Source organism: Malassezia restricta, chromosome I (assembly GCF_003290485.1).
Source record: "Malassezia restricta chromosome I, complete sequence".
Lineage (NCBI taxonomy): Eukaryota > Fungi > Basidiomycota > Malasseziomycetes > Malasseziales > Malasseziaceae > Malassezia > Malassezia restricta.
In genome coordinates this window covers 1,046,475-1,065,977 of record NC_040193.1, presented here as the reverse complement: position 1 = coordinate 1,065,977, position 19,503 = coordinate 1,046,475, and the positions used below count along the sequence as shown (strand labels likewise).

Below are 19,503 nucleotides of genomic sequence, written 5' to 3'. Positions count from 1 at the left end.
TTTGTTTCGGCCTCCATGCCACTGGACGTGCACCTTGCAGGACCCCTGGTGGCGGCTGCGGGTCGTCCGGTGTACTTTGAGAATCTACGGGATTTGGACGAGTATGTGAAAACACTCCCAAAGACATGGGAACGTGGACAGCGCACCGCGTGGCCCAACCGGCCGCATCTCTTGGTGTGCCACGATTTTCAAGGAGGATACACCGAATCCCTCCATGCACACGGGTACACATTCGAGCACTGGCAATGCACGGATATCATGGTGTATTTCTCACACAAGCGCATATCGCTGCCACCGCCCGGATGGGTTCGTGCAGCGCATTTTCATGGCACACGAATCCTCGGCACGCTCCTGTTCGAATGGGACGAATCCAAGCTGGACCTCCGCTGTCTGTTGGATGGATGGGAACCGACATGGCGGACAAAGGTAAGAGCCGAGTTGTCGACCTACTTTGCGGATGAATTGATACGCCTTGCAGCAGCTCATGGCATCGATGGCTTTCTCGTCAACGTCGAGACTTCCTTGGCTTTGACGGCCCACTCGAATCCTATTCTGCACAAACTCGACAGCTTCCACAATGCCGCACGACTTCGGCGGTGGATCAGGTACCTCCGTGACAAGGGCCAAGAGCGCTTATCGACATGGCATGTCGTTTGGTACGACTCGGTCACGTACCCGGACGGCCAACTTCAGTGGCAAGATGCCATGTCTCTAAGGAACGCGCCCTATTTCCAGGCTGCGTCGCTGGGCTTTACCAACTATACATGGTCGCATCCAGAGCGATGCCACGTCCGCCCTAACCCGTGCCTGGAACATTCCGCTGTAGTGGCAGACACCCACGCCTTTCCACGCTCGCACGTGTTCATCGGCGTAGACGTATTTGGACGCAACTGCTTAGGCGGCCACGACACATACCGTGCCCTGGACATGCTGCAGTCCGAGACGCCCTTTGGTTTCAGTGCTGCGCTCTTTGCGCCTGGCTGGACATGGGAGCACGACGCGCCGCCGGCACGTTCTTGGCAGGCTTGGTGGGACGAAGACTGGGCATTTTGGCATCGCGGACCTCATGCCATTTCACATTACTTTGCGAGCCGCGCATGTCCCTGGCATGGACAAGCCACGCAAGGCTATGGCTTCCGCACGAACTTTAGCTTAGGTGCCGGCTCCGCCTGGTTTGTGCAGGGCCGAAATGTATACCCTCATGCATGGACGGACCAGGGCGTGTGTGCGCCCAAACCTCTCTTGGCATGGCCCGCGGTGGCTTATGTCCTCGATGTCGAGGGACGCAAAGAAAACGATCCTGGCATTCGCACGACCTTGACCCACGACGATGCATGGAGCGGCACCACCTCTCTGTGTCTACGTACCGATACGTGGATATATGTGCCGCTTGTCGCTTTAGCCCCCCTGCCCAGCGACGCCACACAGAGAAAGGTCCAGGTGCGTATCAGTGTTAAGGGCGCCTCGGTTGAGCCGTGCGTGTATATTCACGACCGCTTGTATTCCGGCACGTGCGAGGCTCAAGCGTTGCCGCATGGATGGACTTTGTACACGAGTCAGGTGGCACTGCCACAGGAGGCCTATGATTATGACATACACATGGTGTTAGGCGTTTCGGGCTCTGTTCGTGTAGGTCAGGTGGACGTGGCACCTGCTAGCGCCTACGACGAAACCGCGCCTGATGCGACATGGTCGCATGGTTTGCTGACATGGACGGACACGGTGCCTTGGGCTTCTGGTTACGAGGTATATACGATACGGGACGAGCCAATTTGGTGGGGCACGGTCAGCACGGTACGGGAGCGCCACCAAGCCCACCTGTCCGCGTCAGATCCTGAGACGGTCGTGCAAATACAGAGTGTGGGCGCATGGCCTGATGAGCCCGTGACACTCGTTATGCCGTCCTAGTGGTGACGCGCGCGTTTCGCTGGCCGAGACGCCGTGCGGCGCACAAAGCAGCACACAAAAAATCCATTGGACGCCATGCGATGCACGGCTGATGTACTGCATTCGCTCGTGCCGCCGGGGGTGCATCGGACGAGGCACTGTGCCACGCTCTCATCACCACCACAGGCCTCTGGTTGGCCACGCTCGGGCCATGTCGGCAAGACCTCGGCGCGTGGTGCGAGTGTCCATGCACCCTGTTGGGCTTCCTCGGAGGCCAATACCTGCATGACGACATGCTCGTTCTCTTCAGGGTGAATAGAACAGGTAGAGTAGGTGAATCGCTCCAGATGCGGAAACGTCATAGCATGCCGAATCATGCGCTGCTGCAAACTCGCGAGACTAGCGAGGCGCGTCTGTTCGGCCACGCTAGATGATTCGGCATCTGGCACGACTTGCTCCAAGTTGTCCTGCTCGTCGTCGTGGCTCGTGAGGTAGTCGAGCCGATTCACGATACCACTGCCAGAGCAGCTTGGATCCAGAAGCATGTAGCGAATGGCCGCATAGGATTCATCCTGTGGATCGAGCGTCAAAAAGTCCGTATTTTGAGGGTATACATTGCCATGCTGTGTGGCCAGCGCACCCGCCTTGTCCAGCATCTGAGTAAGTGTCTTGAACCGCTGCGGCGCACGCTCCAAGGCCACAAGTGTACCTTGGCCCTGCATCAGGGCGCTAAGGTGACTCGTCTTGTTGCCTGGCGCCGACGTGGCGTCCAAGGCATGAATCTGCGCGTAGTCTCGGTCGGGGGGCGCTAAAACAGCCGCGGGGAAGCAACTCGCTAGGTCCTGCAGGATGAGGCCGCCCGTTTTGTACAGGGGCAGACTCATAAGCTTGGATGTGGCCCTCGGATGAAAGGCCCATACATGCGCCACATGCAGCGAGGGGCAAAACGCATTCACATGCTCCAAGGTATTCGACTCGGTGCGGGTAAAGCCGGCCGCTTGGAGCTGCTGCAGCGCGTCCTGCTCCGTGACTTGGAGCGTATTGATGCGGCACCATCGCGGAATGCGCGCGGCAACGCGGCGCTCCGCGGCACCACTGCGCAGCTCCTCTACACTCTTCTTGCCTTGCCGGATCTGTAGTCGCACGAGCTCTGCATGCAGCTGCGACTTGTATTTTTCCATCCTCTCACGAGGCGGCCATGCCTTGGCTGCTTGAATACCACGCGACGTGAACAGCAGGTCGTGCAGCATGACGAGCATCACGCAATCAGACATCGACGGTGCAGGCTGAGGCAGGGCACCCTGTGTGCGGTTCAGCGGCGACGCACTGCCGAACCACTTCGGTTCCTTTTTCACAAGGTCCACCTGCTTGAGAATGTGCTGGAGCGCCGCACGATACGATAGCGTATTCACCACGAGTGCCATGATGCGCTTCGCATCCTTCTTATCACCGTGCCCAGCCGACATGGCTTTGACCGAGCCCCGATGCGTCAGCACATCCTGCATCGTGCGCGCCGTTCGCACATAAAAGTCGGCCATCAGAAGTACGTGGAGAGGCCTTTTTCCAGGTTGCCTTTTGTACGATCGTACGTCGTGCGAGGCTGAGGATATGGCTGTAGAAACAAGGCTGTATGACGTGCTGGGTGTAGTGCCAGATGCGTCACCAGAAGAGATCAAGAAGGCGTACAAGAAGCAGTCGCTAGCGAACCACCCTGACAAGAACCCGGGTGACGACACTGCGTCTCAGCGGTTCCAAGAGGTGGCGAATGCGTACGAAACGCTGGCAGACCCAGACGCCCGCGCGTCGTATGACATGTATGGCGAGGGCGGAGGACCTGGCGGCATGCCGGGTGCTGGCTTTGATATGGACGATATCTTCGGTACGTAAAGCTCGTGCGACACTGACCACAGCCTCTATGTTTGGTGCGTCTTCATTTGGGATGGGCCCACGTCCGCCTCGACGGGCACAAGACTCGGTGATTCCGTACGAAGTGTCGCTCGAGGACATGTACAACGGACGCACAGCACACTTTTCGCTCGAGAAGAATGTCGTCTGTGGCCACTGCAACGGCTCAGGCGGCAAGCCCGGCGCCGTGCTCAAAGACTGCGTCACATGCGGTGGTAAGGGCCGCTACCTGCAGCAGCGCCATGCAGGCAATGGCCTTATTTCTCAGACGATGGCTACGTGCACGGACTGTGAGGGCCGAGGCAAAAAATACCGCGAGAAAGACCAGTGCAAAAGGTGCCGTGGGAAGAGGGTCGTGGGAGCCAAGGCCAAGCTCCGCCTGGATATACCGCGTGGTGCCTACGACGGCCAGCGCATTGTTTTTGAGGGCGAAGGCGATCAGCTGCCTGACACGCAGCCTGCCTCAATCATCTTTGAGCTGAAGCAGAAGCCCCACGACACATTCCAAGTCAAGCAGCTCGACCTGCTCGCCACGGTGCGTGTGACACTCTCAGAGGCGCTCCTTGGATTCTCTCGTACGGTCCTCACCCACCTGGACCACCGGCACATTCACATCACCCGAAAGCCAGGACAGGTAATCCGACCGGGCCAGGTGGATATCGTCCGTGGCGAGGGTATGGTCGACCAGCGATACCGCGACCATAAAGGCGACCTGTTTTTGCGGTGGGACATTGAGTTCCCAACCGAGGCATGGGCCTCGTCCGTGGATGCCAAGGCGCTCGAGGCGCTGTTGCCGCCCAAGCGCCCAGTGCTGGCGCCACCCGAGGACTTGCTCGAGGAAGTGACGACAGCTCCTGGCCAACTTGATGACGTACGTACTATTTACTCACACACAGTTTGGCTCGCATATCGGCACGAAGCAGCAGGAGGACCAGCGTAACGAGTACGACGACGACGAACCCAATGTCCAATGCGCCCAGCAATAATTAGAGTCGCTTCATAGCCTCCACATACCCCACCGTCCCTGACTCGATTCTTTTCTTCCACCATGTCGAGTGACGACTTTACGAAAAAGAAGTTGTGGGGCGGCCGCTTTACGGGCACGACCGACCCCATCATGCATGCTTTCAACGAATCTCTCTCGTACGACAAGCGCATGTGGGCACAGGATATCCGTGGCTCCCAGGCGTACGCCAAGGCACTGATTGCCTGTGGCGTCTTGTCCGAGTCTGAGGCCCACACCATTATCCAAGGCTTGTCGTCCGTAGCTGAGGAGTGGAAGAATGGCTCATTCCGTATTGCAGATGATGATGAAGACATCCACACGGCAAACGAGCGCCGTCTTAAGGAGCTCATCGGGCCTGTTGCCGGCAAATTGCACACAGGTCGCAGCCGGAACGACCAGGTCGCCACAGACATGCGCATGTGGCTCCTCGACGAAGTCGATGCCATCGTCACCCTTATCACTGATCTCTTGCGTGTGATGGTCAAGCGCGCCGAGTCCGAGGTCGACCACCTCATGCCCGGTTACACGCATCTGCAGCGCGCTCAGCCGATTCGATGGGCTCACTGGCTTCTCTCGCATGCGTCCTACTTCTCCAACGACCTTGACCGTCTGCGCGTGATGCGCCCGCGCGTCTCAGTCTTGCCGCTGGGTGCCGGCCCGCTTGCTGGCAACCCATTCGCCGGCCTCGACCGCGACGCTCTAGCCAAAGAACTGCACTTTGACTCGGTCGGTCCTAACAGCATGCACAGCGTGGCGGACCGCGACTTTGTGGTCGAGATGCTTATGTGGGCATCGCTGTTTTCTGTGCATGTGAGCAAGATGGCCGAAGACTTGATCATCTACTCGTCGTCCGAGTTTGGCTTTGTTGTGCTGAGCGATGCATACAGCACGGGCTCGTCCATTATGCCGCAGAAAAAGAACCCCGATAGCCTCGAACTGCTGCGGGGCAAGAGCGGGCGTCTATACGGCCATCTGTGTGGCTTTATGATGTCGCTCAAGGGTATTCCGTCGACGTACAACAAGGATCTGCAGGAAGATAAGGAGCCTCTCTTTGATGCCGTCGATACGACGAAGGCATGTCTACAGATTCTGACTGGTGTACTGAGCACTATGACGGTCCATGCGGACAAGATGCGTGCGGCACTTACGCCTGACATGCTTGCGACCGACCTGGCTGACTACCTCGTGCGCAAAGGTATTCCTTTCCGCGAGACGCACCACATCTCCGGATCGGCCGTCAAAATGGCCGAAGACCGCCACTGCGAGCTCACGGACCTCACACTCGACGACCTGCGCACGCTGCACCCAGCTTTCGACACGGACATTGCGCTTGTGTGGGACATGGAGCAGAGTGTCGAACGTCGCAATGCCATCGGCGGCACGAGTCGCCGCGCGGTGCTGGAACAGGTGGCACGGCTCGAGGCACAGTGGAGGTAAGTGCATGCATGCACAGATGCCACGTGTCCTGCAGGCGCATGGGCCGACATTGTCATGGAACACGTGGAAGGTTGGCCAGTAGCATCTCTCGTACCTACTTCCATTTCGTAGGATGAAGTCGTTCCGCGTCGCGGTGAGTTCGAGCGCTATGGCCGCGCTGGCCCTGCAGGCCGCCTCTGGTGTGCAGGCTGAGGACAGGGGCACGTTTGTGCCGTCCCAGATCCAGGGTCTCTTTGTTGAGCAGTTTACGCCAGGCTGGGAATCGCGCTGGACGCCGTCCAAGGCGAGCAAGTTCCAGAACGGCAACGAGGAGTTCAAGTACGAGGGCGTCTGGTCCGTTGAGGAGGCGTCCGTGTTCCCTGGTATTCCTGGTGACACGGCGCTGACCATGAAGAGCAAGGCCCGTCAACACGCGATCAGCACGATCTTTGACCAACCGATCGAGCTCGATGGTCAGAAGCCCTTTGTCGTGCAGTACGAGGTCAAGATGCAGAACGGTCTTTCGTGCGGTGGTGCCTACGTCAAGCTGCTCAGCAGCAGCGAAAGCGACCTCAACCCTGAAAAGTTTGGCGACTCGACGCCCTACTCTATCATGTTTGGTCCTGACCGCTGTGGTGCTGACAACAAGCTGCACTTTATCTTCCGGCACAAGAACCCCAAGACGGGCGTGTTCGAGGAGAAGCACCTCAAGCTGCCGCCAAGCGCCAAGGTGTCGAAGGTCTCGACGCTGTACACGCTCATTGTGAGCCCCGACAACACGTTTGACATCCGCGTGAACGAAGAGTCGGTGCTCAAGGGCCACCTGCTCGAGGACTTTTCGCCGGCCGTCAACCCGCCCAAGGAGATTGACGACCCCGAGGACACCAAGCCCGCCGACTGGGTCGACGAGGCCGAGATCCCCGATCCCAACGCCAGCAAGCCCGACGACTGGGACGAGGAGGCACCTTTGATGATTCGTGACCCTGCGGCTAAGAAGCCAGCTGACTGGCTGGAAGAGGAGCCGTTTATGGTGCCAGACCCCAACGCCGCCAAGCCTGAGGAGTGGGACGACGCCGAGGATGGCGAGTGGATGGCGCCGCCCGTGCCAAACCCCAAGTGTGAGGACGTGTCGGGCTGTGGTCCGTGGACCGCGCCCATGGTCGCGAACCCTGCGTACAAGGGCAAGTGGACGGCGCCGCTGATTCCTAACCCCGCCTACAAGGGCGAGTGGGCACCGCGCAAGATCGCCAACCCCAACTGGTTTGAGGATCTGCACCCGAACAAGTTTGCCCCGATTGGCGGTATCGGTTTTGAGCTGTGGACGATGGATGACGATATCCAGTTTGACAACATCTACGTGGGAACCAGTCCCGAGGAGGCGGCCAAGTTTGCCGATGAGACGTTCCGCGTGAAGCTTCCACTCGAGCAGAACCGCGAGAAGGATGAGCTCAGCAGGGACGAGAATGGCAACAAGCGCGAGGCGCCTCTGTCGGGTCTGGACCACTTTGTCCAGCAGATCCGCCGCCGCACGAACGTGCTTGTCGACCGTCTCGCGACCGAGCAGGACAAGCTGCGTGTGCTGCAGCAGTCGTCTGATATTGTCGGCTTCTACGCCGCCGTCGTGGCTGTGCTCCTAGGCCTTGTGGGCCTGCTGACGTCGCTGCTTGGCGGCGGCGCCCGCGCTCGCCCCGCTGTGCCGCCCAAGAAGACAGAGTCGGCTTCGCGTACGACGCAGGCAGAGCAGGGCACGTCATCGGCCGTCAAGGCCTCGGGCGTGACCAAGCGCGCGCCCGTTGAGACCAAGGACACGGCCGCCATGCACTAGATAGTGGGATAGCATCGTGAGCCGAGTGGATGGATATCACGTGATGATGAGATGCAGGGCGACGTGGCCAGGCGCAGGTGGGTTGGACGACGACCGTCGATGCGTTGCTGGGCGCCGACGCTGTGGGCATGCACCGCGCTGGTGCTAGCCCTAGGTGCGCTTGGCGCGATGCCAAAGAAGCGGACGTATGACACGCATCACTACTATGTCGCGGAGGTGCGGCCTGCGCCGTGCACGGACGCATCGGAGCTGACGCCCCAACATGTAGCCCAGGCACTGGGCGCTGAGTTGGTTGAGCAGGTGGGTGAGCTGCGTGACCACTGGCTGCTGCGGGCAGAGAAGCCAGATGAGATCTCACGGCGATCCGTGCTGGGTGAGGTGCCGCTGCACGCTGATCCTGTCTTGCAGCGGTATGCATCGCTCTCACAGCGCCCCCACGAAAAGCGGTGCATCGGCACAGCCTGTGTGCCGCTGGACTGCCTTGCACGCTCTGTGCAACTTGAGCGCCAGAGCGTGCGTATGCGGCACAAGCGCAACGTGATCTACGATGCCGCGCAGATGCCTCACCTATACCCCAGCAACGTGCCGCCCAAGCCTGCGACCGAGCAGTGGATGCGCGAAAAACGGGCGCCTGTGCCGAAGAACCGCACGAACGATATGGCGGAAGCCTTTCATATCAAAGACCCGCTCTTCTACAAGCAGTGGCACCTGTTGAACAACAACATACCTGGCCATGACCTGCATATCAGTGGCGCCTGGAAACTCGCGAGTGGCAAGGGCGTGACTGTCTCCCTGATTGACGACGGTGTCGACTATACACACCCGGACCTGGTCGATGCTTTTGAGGCGCGCGCCTCGTACGACTTTAACCTGCACCAAAACCTGCCGCTGCCGCGTCTCGTAGACGATACGCACGGCACACGCTGCGCTGGAGAGATCGTCGCAGCCAAGAACGATGTGTGTGGCGTTGGTGTCGCGCCAGACGCACATGTCGCAGGCGTGCGGATTTTGTCAGGCCCGATCAGCGATGCGGACGAGGCGGCCGCCCTCAACTATGGTTACCAAATCAGCGACATTTACAGCTGCTCGTGGGGCCCGTCCGACTCGGGGCGGAGCATGGACGGACCCCGCGGCCTGGTGGCCAAAGCCATGCTGAATGGGATTTATCATGGGCGCAAGGGCCGAGGAAGTCTGTATGTGTTTGCCGGCGGCAATGGCGGCTCGGTGGATGACCAGTGCAACTTTGACGGATACACCAACTCGATCTACACAATCACAATCGCTGCGGTCGACAGTGAGGGACACCGGCCGTACTATTCGGAGATGTGCAGTGCGATCATCGCGAGCGCATGGAGCTCAGGCAAGGGTCTGAGTATCTCGACGAGCAATGTACAGGGGCTCACGAACCGCACTTGCACATCGACGCACGGCGGCACGAGTGCCGCGGCGCCGCTCGTTGCGGGCGCACTTGCGCTCGCGCTCGAGGTGCGTCCAGACCTCACATGGCGCGACGCACAGCATCTTCTGATCAAGTCGAGTGAGCCGATCAACCTCGAGGACCCCGACTGGCAAAAGACGGCGGCGGGGCTCATGTACAGCCACAAGTCCGGCTTTGGCGTCGTCGATGCGACGCGCCTGGTCGAAAACGCTCGCAGCCACACACTCGTCCCGCCACAGGCATGGCTCGAGACGCCCCAGTACCCGGTCCACGCTGCCGTGTCGCAGGATCGCCGGGTCAATCACACGGTACACGTGACTCGAGACATGCTCCAAGAGGCCAATCTGGCGTCGCTCGAGCATGTCACGACGACGGTGTGGATCACGCACGAGCGGCGTGGCGACGTGCAGGTCGTGCTGTACGGTCCGCACGGGACCAAGAGTGTGCTTGCGAGTCCGCGGCGCTACGACAGCGACAAGCACGGGTTCCCCGGCTGGACCTTTATGACGCTCAAGCACTGGGGCGAGGACCCGGTCGGCGCGTGGACCATCGAGGTGTCGGACCACGGATCCGTGGACGAGGATGCGCCGCGGAATGGCACGTCGCTGCCGCCGCGCGGCGAGCTTGCGTCCTGGCGCCTCACGTTCTGGGGCGCCGCGAGGAACGCCAAGCTCGCCAAGCCGTGGAACTTTCCGCCCGACTCGGACGAGTACCAGATCACACTTCCCGGTGCGCCGACGACCACCGTTCTCGGCAGTGCTCCCGCACATGGCATGACCTTCGTCGCGACGCCCACTTCGTCTCGCCACCTCGCCAAGCCCACGCATGCCCTGCCACCCGACCACGATGCGGATCCGGGCGAAACAAGTCACGTGTTTGGTATGCCGTCTCAGACCCCGGAGGCGGACTCGGCGTACCTCGCCTCGCTGGCGCACGCTTCGTCGTCGGCCTGGGTCGGCCTCGCGGCTGTGCTCATCGTCGTGCTTCTCGCGCTCCTTTTTGCGTTCTTGGCACTCCGATTCCGCGTGATGCCATGGTCCCGCGGTCTGTATGCCCACGTGCCGGACGACGAGGCCGTGCAGCTCGAGAGCATGCGGCACGATACCTCGTCGGCAGCGCAGGCGCAAACGCACGATCTGTACCATGCCTTTGCTCTGGAGGACGAGGATGAGGACGAGAATCAGGCGCCTGAGGCACCTGACGCCCCGCCCTACCGGGACACATAGCTACGCAGCCAAGCGAAACACACTGACAAGAACGCTGCTGTGAGACACTCATACGTACTTGACAACCAAGCCCATCACGATACAAAAGCAGGTCCGCTGCGAAAACACCACGTACCGATTCCGGTCCAACACACCGAGGCGAGAGAGGCGCGTCGGCTGCTCGGGCCCCGCCTCTTCGTCGTCCTCATCACTCGAAGAAGGCGGCACGCGTGGCGACCTGTGTCGCCGGAACCGATCGAGCAGCGCATCCAGCGAGGCCTGTGCCTGGTCGATACGCTCGCGCTGCGGCGCATCGACAGGCTGCTGCCGAAGCTGGTCAGTCAGCTGCTGCAAAAGCGACTCGAGCTCACGCGTGCGCTCCTCAGACACCGCTGCCTGGCGCCGCTGCAGCTGCCGAGACCACACGAGCGGCTTGGGCTCGTACATAAAAAAGAACGGCATGAGGGGGAACAAAAAGCCGAGCAACAGGCCCCCTACGATGTGCGCCCACCACGCCTCTTGCTCCAGAGGATGCTGGCCCATGTTATCGATCCACTGCTCCTCCATCGTGTACGCCATATCCTCCTCTTCGTTCCTTCGCAGCACATCGCCACTGCGCAGCATGCCGCTCTGCCGGTGAAACTGCTCGCGCATCATCTGGACATCGAGGTCCGACATGCCGGCCGTGTGGCGCAGCCGATCAAAGCCGCGGGGCTCACGCGACGTTCGGCCTGCCAGCGGGTCGTCGTCATCACGAGGCACGGTCACCGATGATCCAACAGAGCACTGCAGGAACACAGTCGGCAAGCGTGCGATGCGCACCTCCTCGCCGCCCCTCGAGGCAGTGGGGCGCAGTTCGTACATGGCGTCGTGCATCACGCGCTCGACATGCATTTGCTCGAGCGTCGCAGGATCTTCCGACGGCATCAGCGCATCGATCCACGGCGCCAGACGCACGCCGTTCGGAAGCACGCGCCCAAAGTAGATCAGCCGGAGGCGCCGGCCCTGCATCGATGCATGCGTCGCACACAGCCGCGCCTTGAGGTCTTTCACCGTGATATCATACAGCTGCGGCCACACACGCTCGTCTTCCTGCTTCACACGCTCATAAATGACATCTACATGCGCATCTTCCACGCTCGGATCCGCAAATCGGACCACGAGGGGCCGTAGCGATAGCGACATGCTCCCCAACGTTGGCCGTGCGAGGCGGCCTGGTGACGTGAGACACCACCGACCTACCAGGCCCGTTCTCCACACACCAACACAGGTCGGACCCAGCCGGGCGTACGTCAGCGCTTCCGTCGGCCACGACGATTTGTCACCATGGGGCGCCTTTCGATGCTGTCGACGGTGGGTGGCACACTGGTTGCCGGTGCACTGGTGTACATGGTGCATGCGTCCATGCGTGATCAAACGCAATTCATGGTGACCTCCATGCACGCCGAGGCAGACGGCCTGGCTGAGGCGAACGACTACGACAAGTCGACCGGACAGCGCAGCCATAATGCGACACGGTCGTCGTTCCACCCCGCGCCGCCCTCGTTCTGGGACGAAGTCAAGGCTCGGTGGAACAGCCACCTTACTCAGACACTCCAGGGCGCGTCCATGCCTGCTGCGCCTACGCAGCAGCGCGGCGCCGCCGCGCCCTCCGACGCGCCCTCGGTTCGCGACGCGCTTGCCGCGCTCGCACCGCATGCGCCGGATGCCCAGCCCAAATTTGGCATTCGCCACCGCGTGTACGGTGACCCAAACACGCACTACGTAGGCCAGGGTGTGTCGCTACGATAGCGCCGCCTCGGTAGGGGTAAATAAGAAAATATCTTGTCACGCGGTGGCGACGCGCGTTGCTGTAGCGCCTCGGCGGATCGGACGACGACGACCATGTCGGACGGCGCGCTGGCCATGCCTGAGCGGCGTGCGCAGCGAGCAGCGCAGAACGAGAGTCTCGATGCGAGTCGCAGCGAGATGAACCGTCAGAAGACGGTCGACAGCTGGAAGCGCTTCAGCTACCTCCTCGGCCAGACGGAGCTGTTCCAGCACTTTATCGACATCAAAAAGGACCGCGATCCCGAGTTTGCTGCCTTGCTTGACGAGTCGGCGAACCAGCGCGGAAAGAAGAGCCGCGCGGGTGGCGACCACAGGCACCACCACCGCAAGTCGGAGCGCGAGGAGGACGAGGAGATGCTGCAGGAGGAGACCGAAGATCAAGTATTTACGTTCCGCGAGAGTCCCGGCTACGTCCAGGGCGGCACGATGAAGGACTACCAGATTCAGGGCCTCAACTGGCTCATCTCCCTGTACCACAACGGCATCAATGGCATTCTGGCCGACGAGATGGGTCTCGGCAAAACACTGCAGACCGTCTCGTTCCTTGGCTACCTGAAGTACTACTGCGACACGCCCGGCCGCCACCTCATTGTCGTGCCCAAGTCGACACTCGACAACTGGGCTCGCGAATTCGACAAATGGGTGCCAGGCTTCGAGATCCTCACGCTGCAGGGCTCCAAGGAGGAGCGCCATGCCATGATCCAGGACCGCGTCCTGCCCCAAAAGTTTGACGTGCTCATCACCACCTACGAAATGTGTCTGCGCGAGAAGCCGGCGCTTCAGAAGCTCGCGTGGGAGTACATTGTCATCGACGAGGCACACCGTATCAAGAATGTCGACTCGTCCCTCTCGCAGATCGTGCGTTCTTTCACATCGCGTGGCCGGCTGCTGATTACCGGCACGCCCCTCCAAAACAATCTGATGGAGCTCTGGAGTCTGCTCAACTTTCTGCTGCCGGATGTGTTTTCGTCCGCAGACGACTTTGAGGCGTGGTTCCAGGGCAAGGGCAGCGGTGAGGACGAGGGAGCCGACGATGCACATGGCTCGATTGTGCAGCAGCTGCACAAGGTGCTCCGTCCGTTCCTGCTGCGCCGCGTCAAAGCCGACGTGGAACAGAGCCTGCTGCCCAAGAAGGAGACGAACGTGTTTGTCGGCCTAACAGACATGCAGCGCAAGTGGTACAAGTCGCTGCTCGAGAAGGATATTGACGCGGTGAACGGCGCTCTGTCTAAGAAGGAGGGCAAGACGCGCCTGCTCAACATTGTCATGCAGCTGCGCAAGTGCTGCAACCATCCGTACCTCTTTGATGGCGCTGAACCAGGGCCGCCCTACACGACCGACGAGCATCTCGTGTACAATAGTGGCAAGATGGACATCCTCGATAAGCTGCTCAAGAAGATGAGGGAGCGCGGCTCGCGTGTGCTCATTTTCTGCCAGATGAGCCGTATGCTCGATATCCTTGAGGACTACTGCCTATTCCGCGAGTTCCCCTACTGCCGCATCGACGGCAGCTCCGTGCACGAAGACCGTATTGCAGCGATCGACGAATACAACCGGCCCGGCAGCGACAAGTTTGTGTTTCTGCTGACGACGCGCGCCGGTGGTCTGGGCATCAACCTGACCTCCGCAGACGTTGTCGTGCTGTTCGACAGCGATTGGAATCCGCAGGCGGATCTGCAGGCCATGGACCGTGCGCACCGTATCGGCCAGAAGAAGCAGGTGTACGTGTACCGCCTCGTGACAGACCATTCGATTGAGGAGCGCATTCTCGAGCGGGCCGCACAGAAGCTGCGTCTCGACCAGCTTGTCATCCAACAGGGTCGAAGCAGTACCGCCAGTCAGCCTAAAGGCGCTGGCCAGAAGGAAGACTTGGTCGATATGATCCAGCATGGCGCTGAGCGCATCATTAATGACAAGGCGTCGATGGACGTCAAGGATGACATTGACGCGATCATTGCACAGGGTGAGGCCCGCACTGCTGAGCTGCAGGCTAAATACCGGCAGTACACGAGCCTCGATGAGCTCACCAACATCAAGAGCGAGTCGGCCTACGCCTGGGAGGGCGAGGAGTACAAGGGCGCCGCTGCACGCCGCCCCGGCATCTGGATCGAGCCTGCCAAGCGCGAGCGCAAGCAAAATTACTCGATCGACAGCTACTACCGCGATGCGATGCGTACGACGACCAAGCCTGCTGCCCCCAAGGCGCCGCGCGCGCCGCGCCAGGTCGCCACGCCCGAATGGCAGTTCTATCCGCCGCGCTTTATCGAGCTACAGACGCGTGAGACGGCTGCCTACCAACGCAGCCTCCATTACCAAGTCCCGCCGCCCGAGTCCGGCGACGCGGCTGCCGAGGCGCAGCGTGCGGAGGAACAGGCGCGTATCGATCACGCCGAGCCGCTGACCGAGGCCGAGCAGGCTGAGAAGGAGGCGCTCGCCTCCCAGGGATGGAGCCAGTGGCACCGGCGTGACTTTCAGCAATACGTCAAGGCGTGCGAGAAGCACGGACGCACATCGCATGCGGCGATCGCCGACGACATGCAGGCGGGCGGCAGCGACAAGACCGTGGACGATGTGCGTGCGTATGCGGACGTGTTCTGGGAGCACGTGCACGAACTGAGTGATGGCGACCGCATCGTGCAGCGGGTCGAGGAGGGCGAGAGCAAGCGCCGCCGCCTTGCAGAGCAAGAACGGATGTTGCGCCGCAAGGTCCATGCATACGACGAGCCGCTCCATGAGCTGCGCCTGTCGTACAACCAGACGCGCGGCAAGGCGTACTCAGAAGAGGAGGACCGCTTTCTGCTTGTGCGTCTCGCAGACTATGGCCTCGGTGCCGACGACGTGTACGAGCGCGTGCGTGCCGATGTGCTGGGCTACCCTGAGTTCCGCTTCAACTGGTTCATTAAGAGTCGCACGCCGCAAGAGCTTGCACGCCGCTGCCACACGCTTCTCCTACTTGTGATGAAGGAACAGGAGGAGGAGGAGCGCGAGGCGGCGAACAAGTCGCACAAGAAGCGCCGAGCCTCTGGCGCCTCGCCGCGTCCGTCGAGTAGAGCCCGACGATAGTCTCCACCTACGAGGCGCCGTTGCCAGACTGGGAATTATGACCCACGCACGCCCGGTGTTTTTTTCCTTCTAGCCCCCAACACGACAGAAGATGAATGCCGGTGAACTGCTCACCCACTCCCTGTCGCCGGACCATGCCACCCGACAGGCCGCCGAGCAGGCGCTGGAGGCAGCGGCGCGTGATAGCTACCCCATGTACATGACATCGCTGTCGAGTGAGATGGCGTCGGAGGCTGCCCTCGTGCACATCCGCACCGCCTCCGGCCTCGCTCTCAAAAACGCGCTCGTGGCGCGCGAGGCTCGGCGTGCGCAGGACTATGCCGACCGCTGGACGGCGCTCTCGGCAGAAGCGCGCGATCAGGTCAAGAGCAAGGTGCTCATGACGCTGAGCAGCAGCGAGCCTCGTGCCGGCACCGTCGCGGCGCAAGTCACCGCCGCCATCGCCGCCATCGAACTGCCGCGCGGCATGTGGCCGGACCTCGTGTCGCAGCTCCTCGCGGCGATCGGTGATCTGCACAACCCGTGCCAGCGCCAGGCGGCGCTCCAGGCCATCGGCTTCACGTGCGAAGTCGTCGATCCCGCCGTGCTCGCCGCCCAGTCGAACGAGATCCTCACGGCCGTCATTCAGGGCGCACGGAAGGAGGAGACGTCGCCCGAGGTACAGCTCGCTGCGCTGCGCGCCCTGCTCAACTCGCTCGAGTTCGTGCGCCTCAACTTTGAGCGCGAGGGCGAGCGCAACTTTATCATGCAGGTCGTCTGCGAGGCGACGCAGTCGCCTCATGTCGCCGTCAAGGTCGCGGCGTTCGAGAACCTTGTGCGGATCATGCAGCTATACTACGACAAGATGCGCTTCTACATGGAGCAAGCGCTGTTTGGCCTCACGGTACTGGGCATGCGCGATCCCGAGCCGCATGTGGCGCTCCAGGCCGTCGAGTTCTGGTCCACGGTGTGTGATGAGGAAATTGAGCTCTCGCTCGAGGCCGCCGAAGCGCTCGAATTCAACGAGGAGCCGGCACACGTGTCGTACCACTTTGCCCAGATCGCGCTGCCCGAAATTGCGCCGGTGCTCATGGAGCTGCTGGCCCTGCAAGACGAAGATACCGACGAGGACGAGTGGGACACGTCCAAGGCCGCCGGCACCTGTCTTGGCCTGCTTGCGCAGGTCGTCGGCGACCACATCGTCGCGCTCGCCGTGCCGTTTATCGAGGGCAACGTCAAGTCGCCCGACTGGCGCCGTCGCGACGCCGCGCTCATGTGCTTCGGCAGCATCATGGATGGCCCCGAAAGCAAGCTGCTCACGACGCTCGTCACACAGGCGCTGCCGACGGTCCTCGAGACCCTGCACGACCCATCGCCGGCCGTCAAGGACACGACGGCCTGGACGCTCGGCCGCATGTGCGAGTTTGCGCCAGATGCCATCACGCCCGAGCTCCAACTCGGCCCGCTTATTCAGGCGCTTCTGGGCGCGCTGCAAGATGAGCCGCGGATCGTGACGCATGCGTGCTGGGCGCTCATCAACCTGGCCGAGCACAAGGGCATCCTGTCCTCGCTCGACGACCCGGACCCACCGACGACGTCGCTGTCGCCGTACTTTGAGATGATCGTGACGCAGCTCATGCTCGTCACGGACCGGCCGAACAACGAGTCGAACAGCCGCACGTCCGCGTACGAGGCCCTGGCCTCGACGATCGCCCACTGCGCCACGGACTGCCTCGCGCACGTCAGCACGGTGCTGGTGCACATCCTTGAGCGCCAGGAGGCGCTCCATGCGATGGTGCCGCAGCTCATTGGTCTGGACGACCGGAACAACTGGGCTGAGCTGCAAAGCAACCTGTGCAGTGTCTTGATCGCTGCCGTGCGCCGCCTGCAGCATGGCATGGCGCCCATCGGCGACCGCCTCATGACCTCGCTGCTCACGCTTATTCAGAACAGTGCGAAGCAGCCCACCGTGCTGGAAGACGCCTTTGTGGCCGTCGGCACGGTGATTGTGGCCCTCGAGGCTGACTTTGAAAAGTACCTCGAGGCGTTCCTGCCGTTCCTCGTCGAGGGCCTGCGCAACCACGAAGAGCACCAGCTGTGCACGATCAGCGTCGGCATCGTTGGCGACGTGTGCCGCTCGCTCGGCGAGAATGCCTCGCGGTATACGGAGACGCTGATTCTCGCGCTCTTGGAAGACCTGCAGAGCCCTCTGCTGCACCGGAACGTTAAGCCTCACATCCTCAGTTGCTTTGGCGATATCGCGCTCGCGATCGGCCCAGCCTTCGAGGCGTACTTGTCCACGGCGATGGCTGTGCTGCAGCAGGCCAGCATGGTGCAGAACGCGCCCGAGTCGACGGACTATGAGATGATGGAGTACGTCAACGACCTTCGCGAGGGCATCGCCGAGGCCTACGTCGGCATTGTGTCGGGCTTCCGCTCGGCGGACAAGGCCGACGTCCTCCTCCCCTACATGGACTATACCATTGCGTTTATCGGCATCGTGGCGTCCGACATGGACCGCTCCGAGACACTGCTGCGAAACACCATCGGTCTCCTGGGCGATATTGCCTCAGCGTACCCATCTGGGCCCGTCATGGCCAAGCTGCAGCAGCCGTGGGTCATGGAGTACATCAAGGTGGGTCGCAGCCGCGGCAACGGCCCCGAGACCCGCAAGACGTCCAACTGGGCGCGCGAGATGCTCAAAAAGGCGGTCGGCGCCCCTGTCCTGTGATAGGATCCATAACGCTGACTAATGTGAAGGTAGCGGCCTCATCGGCCGTGGGCCAGCGCGTGACTCGTCGTTGCCTCTCTGCCAGCATGTCAGAAGAGATTGTGTATGCCAACGACACGCGCGTGACGGGCTACGAGCAGCTCATGTCGCCGCAGGAGCTCATGAGGGAGCTTCCTGTCAGCGAAACGTCGAAGGCTACGATCGCCCGCGCCCGGCACGACGCGGCGCGTGTGATCAACGGCCAGGACGACCGCCTGCTCGTGATCGTCGGTCCCTGCTCGATCCACGACGTCGAGCAGGCGAAGGACTATGCCCGACGACTGCACGAGGCGTACGAGCAGCGCTGGAAGGACGGCCTCGTGGTGATTATGCGCGCGTACTTTGAAAAGCCGCGCACCACGGTCGGCTGGAAGGGTCTGATCAACGACCCTGACCTGGACGGCTCGTTCAAGATCAACTCGGGTCTGCGTGTGGCGCGCCAGCTTCTCCTCGATCTCACGAGCATGGGTGTGCCCGTAGCGTGCGAGGTGCTCGATACCATCTCGCCACAGTACCTCTCGGACCTGTACTCGTGGGGTGCGATCGGCGCGCGTACGACCGAGTCGCAGCTGCACCGCGAGCTGGTGTCGGGTCTCTCGATGCCGATCGGCTTTAAGAACTCGACGGACGGTGGCATTGGCGTGGCGGTCGATGCGATCCGCGCATCGAGTCAGCCGCATGCGTTCATGGGCGTCACGGACCAGGGCACCGCCGCGATCGTCAAGACGTCGGGCAACACGGACCTGCACATCATCCACCGTGGCGGCAAGAGCGGCACGAACTATGATGCCGCGAGCGTCGAGACCAGCAAGGCCAACCTGCTCAAGGCTTTGCCGGAGCGGCACCCCAGCATCATGATCGACGTGAGCCACGGCAACAGCAACAAGGACTTCCGCAACCAGCCCAGGGGCTCCGCGGACATTGCCGCTCAGCTCGCACGTGGCCAGAAGGCCATCACCGGCATCATGATCGAGTCGCACATCCACGAAGGCAAGCAGAGCGAGCCGAAGAACGGGAGCACGCGCGCCGACCTCTCGTACGGCGTGTCGATCACCGACGCGTGCGTCAGCTGGGAGACGACCGTGCACATGCTCGATGAGCTGCACGCAGCGATTCTGCAACGTCGACAGGCTACGTAGAAGCTACGCAGACGAGCACATGCGTCGTGGACAACGAGGG

At 61.5% G+C, this 19,503-nt stretch overlaps 11 protein-coding genes across 11 annotated transcripts; 9 read left to right on the top strand and 2 right to left on the bottom strand.

The window, feature by feature from the left end:
- Positions 1-15: 15 nt before the first annotated feature.
- Positions 16-1,908, top strand: MRET_0623 (mannosyl-glycoprotein endo-beta-N-acetylglucosaminidase; the record flags this gene model as incomplete). The annotated part of the gene is made up of 1 exon (XM_027627250.1): positions 16-1,908. One exon carries the CDS (start codon positions 16-18, stop codon positions 1,906-1,908), a length of 1,893 nt encoding a protein of 630 aa, XP_027482984.1.
- On the bottom strand, positions 1,905-3,425 carry MRET_0622 (25S rRNA (cytosine2278-C5)-methyltransferase; the record flags this gene model as incomplete). Its single annotated transcript, XM_027627249.1, has 1 exon — positions 1,905-3,425. The coding sequence occupies one exon, from the start codon at positions 3,423-3,425 to the stop codon at positions 1,905-1,907; it is 1,521 nt and encodes a 506-aa protein (XP_027482985.1).
- Positions 3,426-3,495: 70 nt separating this feature from the next.
- Positions 3,496-4,778, top strand: MRET_0621 (DnaJ subfamily A member 2; the record flags this gene model as incomplete). Its single annotated transcript, XM_027627248.1, has 3 exons — positions 3,496-3,766; positions 3,798-4,663; positions 4,689-4,778. The coding sequence occupies 3 exons, from the start codon at positions 3,496-3,498 to the stop codon at positions 4,776-4,778; spliced, it is 1,227 nt and encodes a 408-aa protein (XP_027482798.1).
- A 62-nt stretch (positions 4,779-4,840) lies between these two features.
- Positions 4,841-6,235, top strand: MRET_0620 (argininosuccinate lyase; the record flags this gene model as incomplete). Its single annotated transcript, XM_027627247.1, has 1 exon — positions 4,841-6,235. The coding sequence occupies one exon, from the start codon at positions 4,841-4,843 to the stop codon at positions 6,233-6,235; it is 1,395 nt and encodes a 464-aa protein (XP_027482498.1).
- Positions 6,236-6,347: 112 nt separating this feature from the next.
- On the top strand, positions 6,348-8,039 carry MRET_0619 (calnexin; the record flags this gene model as incomplete). The annotated part of the gene is made up of 1 exon (XM_027627246.1): positions 6,348-8,039. The coding sequence occupies one exon, from the start codon at positions 6,348-6,350 to the stop codon at positions 8,037-8,039; it is 1,692 nt and encodes a 563-aa protein (XP_027483157.1).
- Positions 8,040-8,138: 99 nt separating this feature from the next.
- On the top strand, positions 8,139-10,703 carry MRET_0618 (kexin; the record flags this gene model as incomplete). The annotated part of the gene is made up of 1 exon (XM_027627245.1): positions 8,139-10,703. One exon carries the CDS (start codon positions 8,139-8,141, stop codon positions 10,701-10,703), a length of 2,565 nt encoding a protein of 854 aa, XP_027483156.1.
- MRET_0617 (DUF2407 ubiquitin-like domain protein) lies at positions 10,704-11,867 on the bottom strand (the record flags this gene model as incomplete). Its single annotated transcript, XM_027627244.1, has 2 exons — positions 10,704-10,737; positions 10,762-11,867. 2 exons carry the CDS (start codon positions 11,865-11,867, stop codon positions 10,704-10,706), a joined length of 1,140 nt encoding a protein of 379 aa, XP_027483165.1.
- Positions 11,868-12,008: 141 nt separating this feature from the next.
- On the top strand, positions 12,009-12,473 carry MRET_0616 (MICOS complex subunit MIC12; the record flags this gene model as incomplete). The annotated part of the gene is made up of 1 exon (XM_027627243.1): positions 12,009-12,473. One exon carries the CDS (start codon positions 12,009-12,011, stop codon positions 12,471-12,473), a length of 465 nt encoding a protein of 154 aa, XP_027483164.1.
- Positions 12,474-12,566: 93 nt separating this feature from the next.
- On the top strand, positions 12,567-15,575 carry MRET_0615 (SWI/SNF-related matrix-associated actin-dependent regulator of chromatin subfamily A member 5; the record flags this gene model as incomplete). Its single annotated transcript, XM_027627242.1, has 1 exon — positions 12,567-15,575. The coding sequence occupies one exon, from the start codon at positions 12,567-12,569 to the stop codon at positions 15,573-15,575; it is 3,009 nt and encodes a 1,002-aa protein (XP_027483163.1).
- Positions 15,576-15,666: 91 nt separating this feature from the next.
- Positions 15,667-18,285, top strand: MRET_0614 (importin subunit beta-1; the record flags this gene model as incomplete). The annotated part of the gene is made up of 1 exon (XM_027627241.1): positions 15,667-18,285. One exon carries the CDS (start codon positions 15,667-15,669, stop codon positions 18,283-18,285), a length of 2,619 nt encoding a protein of 872 aa, XP_027483162.1.
- Positions 18,286-18,371: 86 nt separating this feature from the next.
- On the top strand, positions 18,372-19,463 carry MRET_0613 (3-deoxy-7-phosphoheptulonate synthase; the record flags this gene model as incomplete). The annotated part of the gene is made up of 1 exon (XM_027627240.1): positions 18,372-19,463. One exon carries the CDS (start codon positions 18,372-18,374, stop codon positions 19,461-19,463), a length of 1,092 nt encoding a protein of 363 aa, XP_027483161.1.
- Between the last annotated feature and the right edge of the window lie 40 nt (positions 19,464-19,503).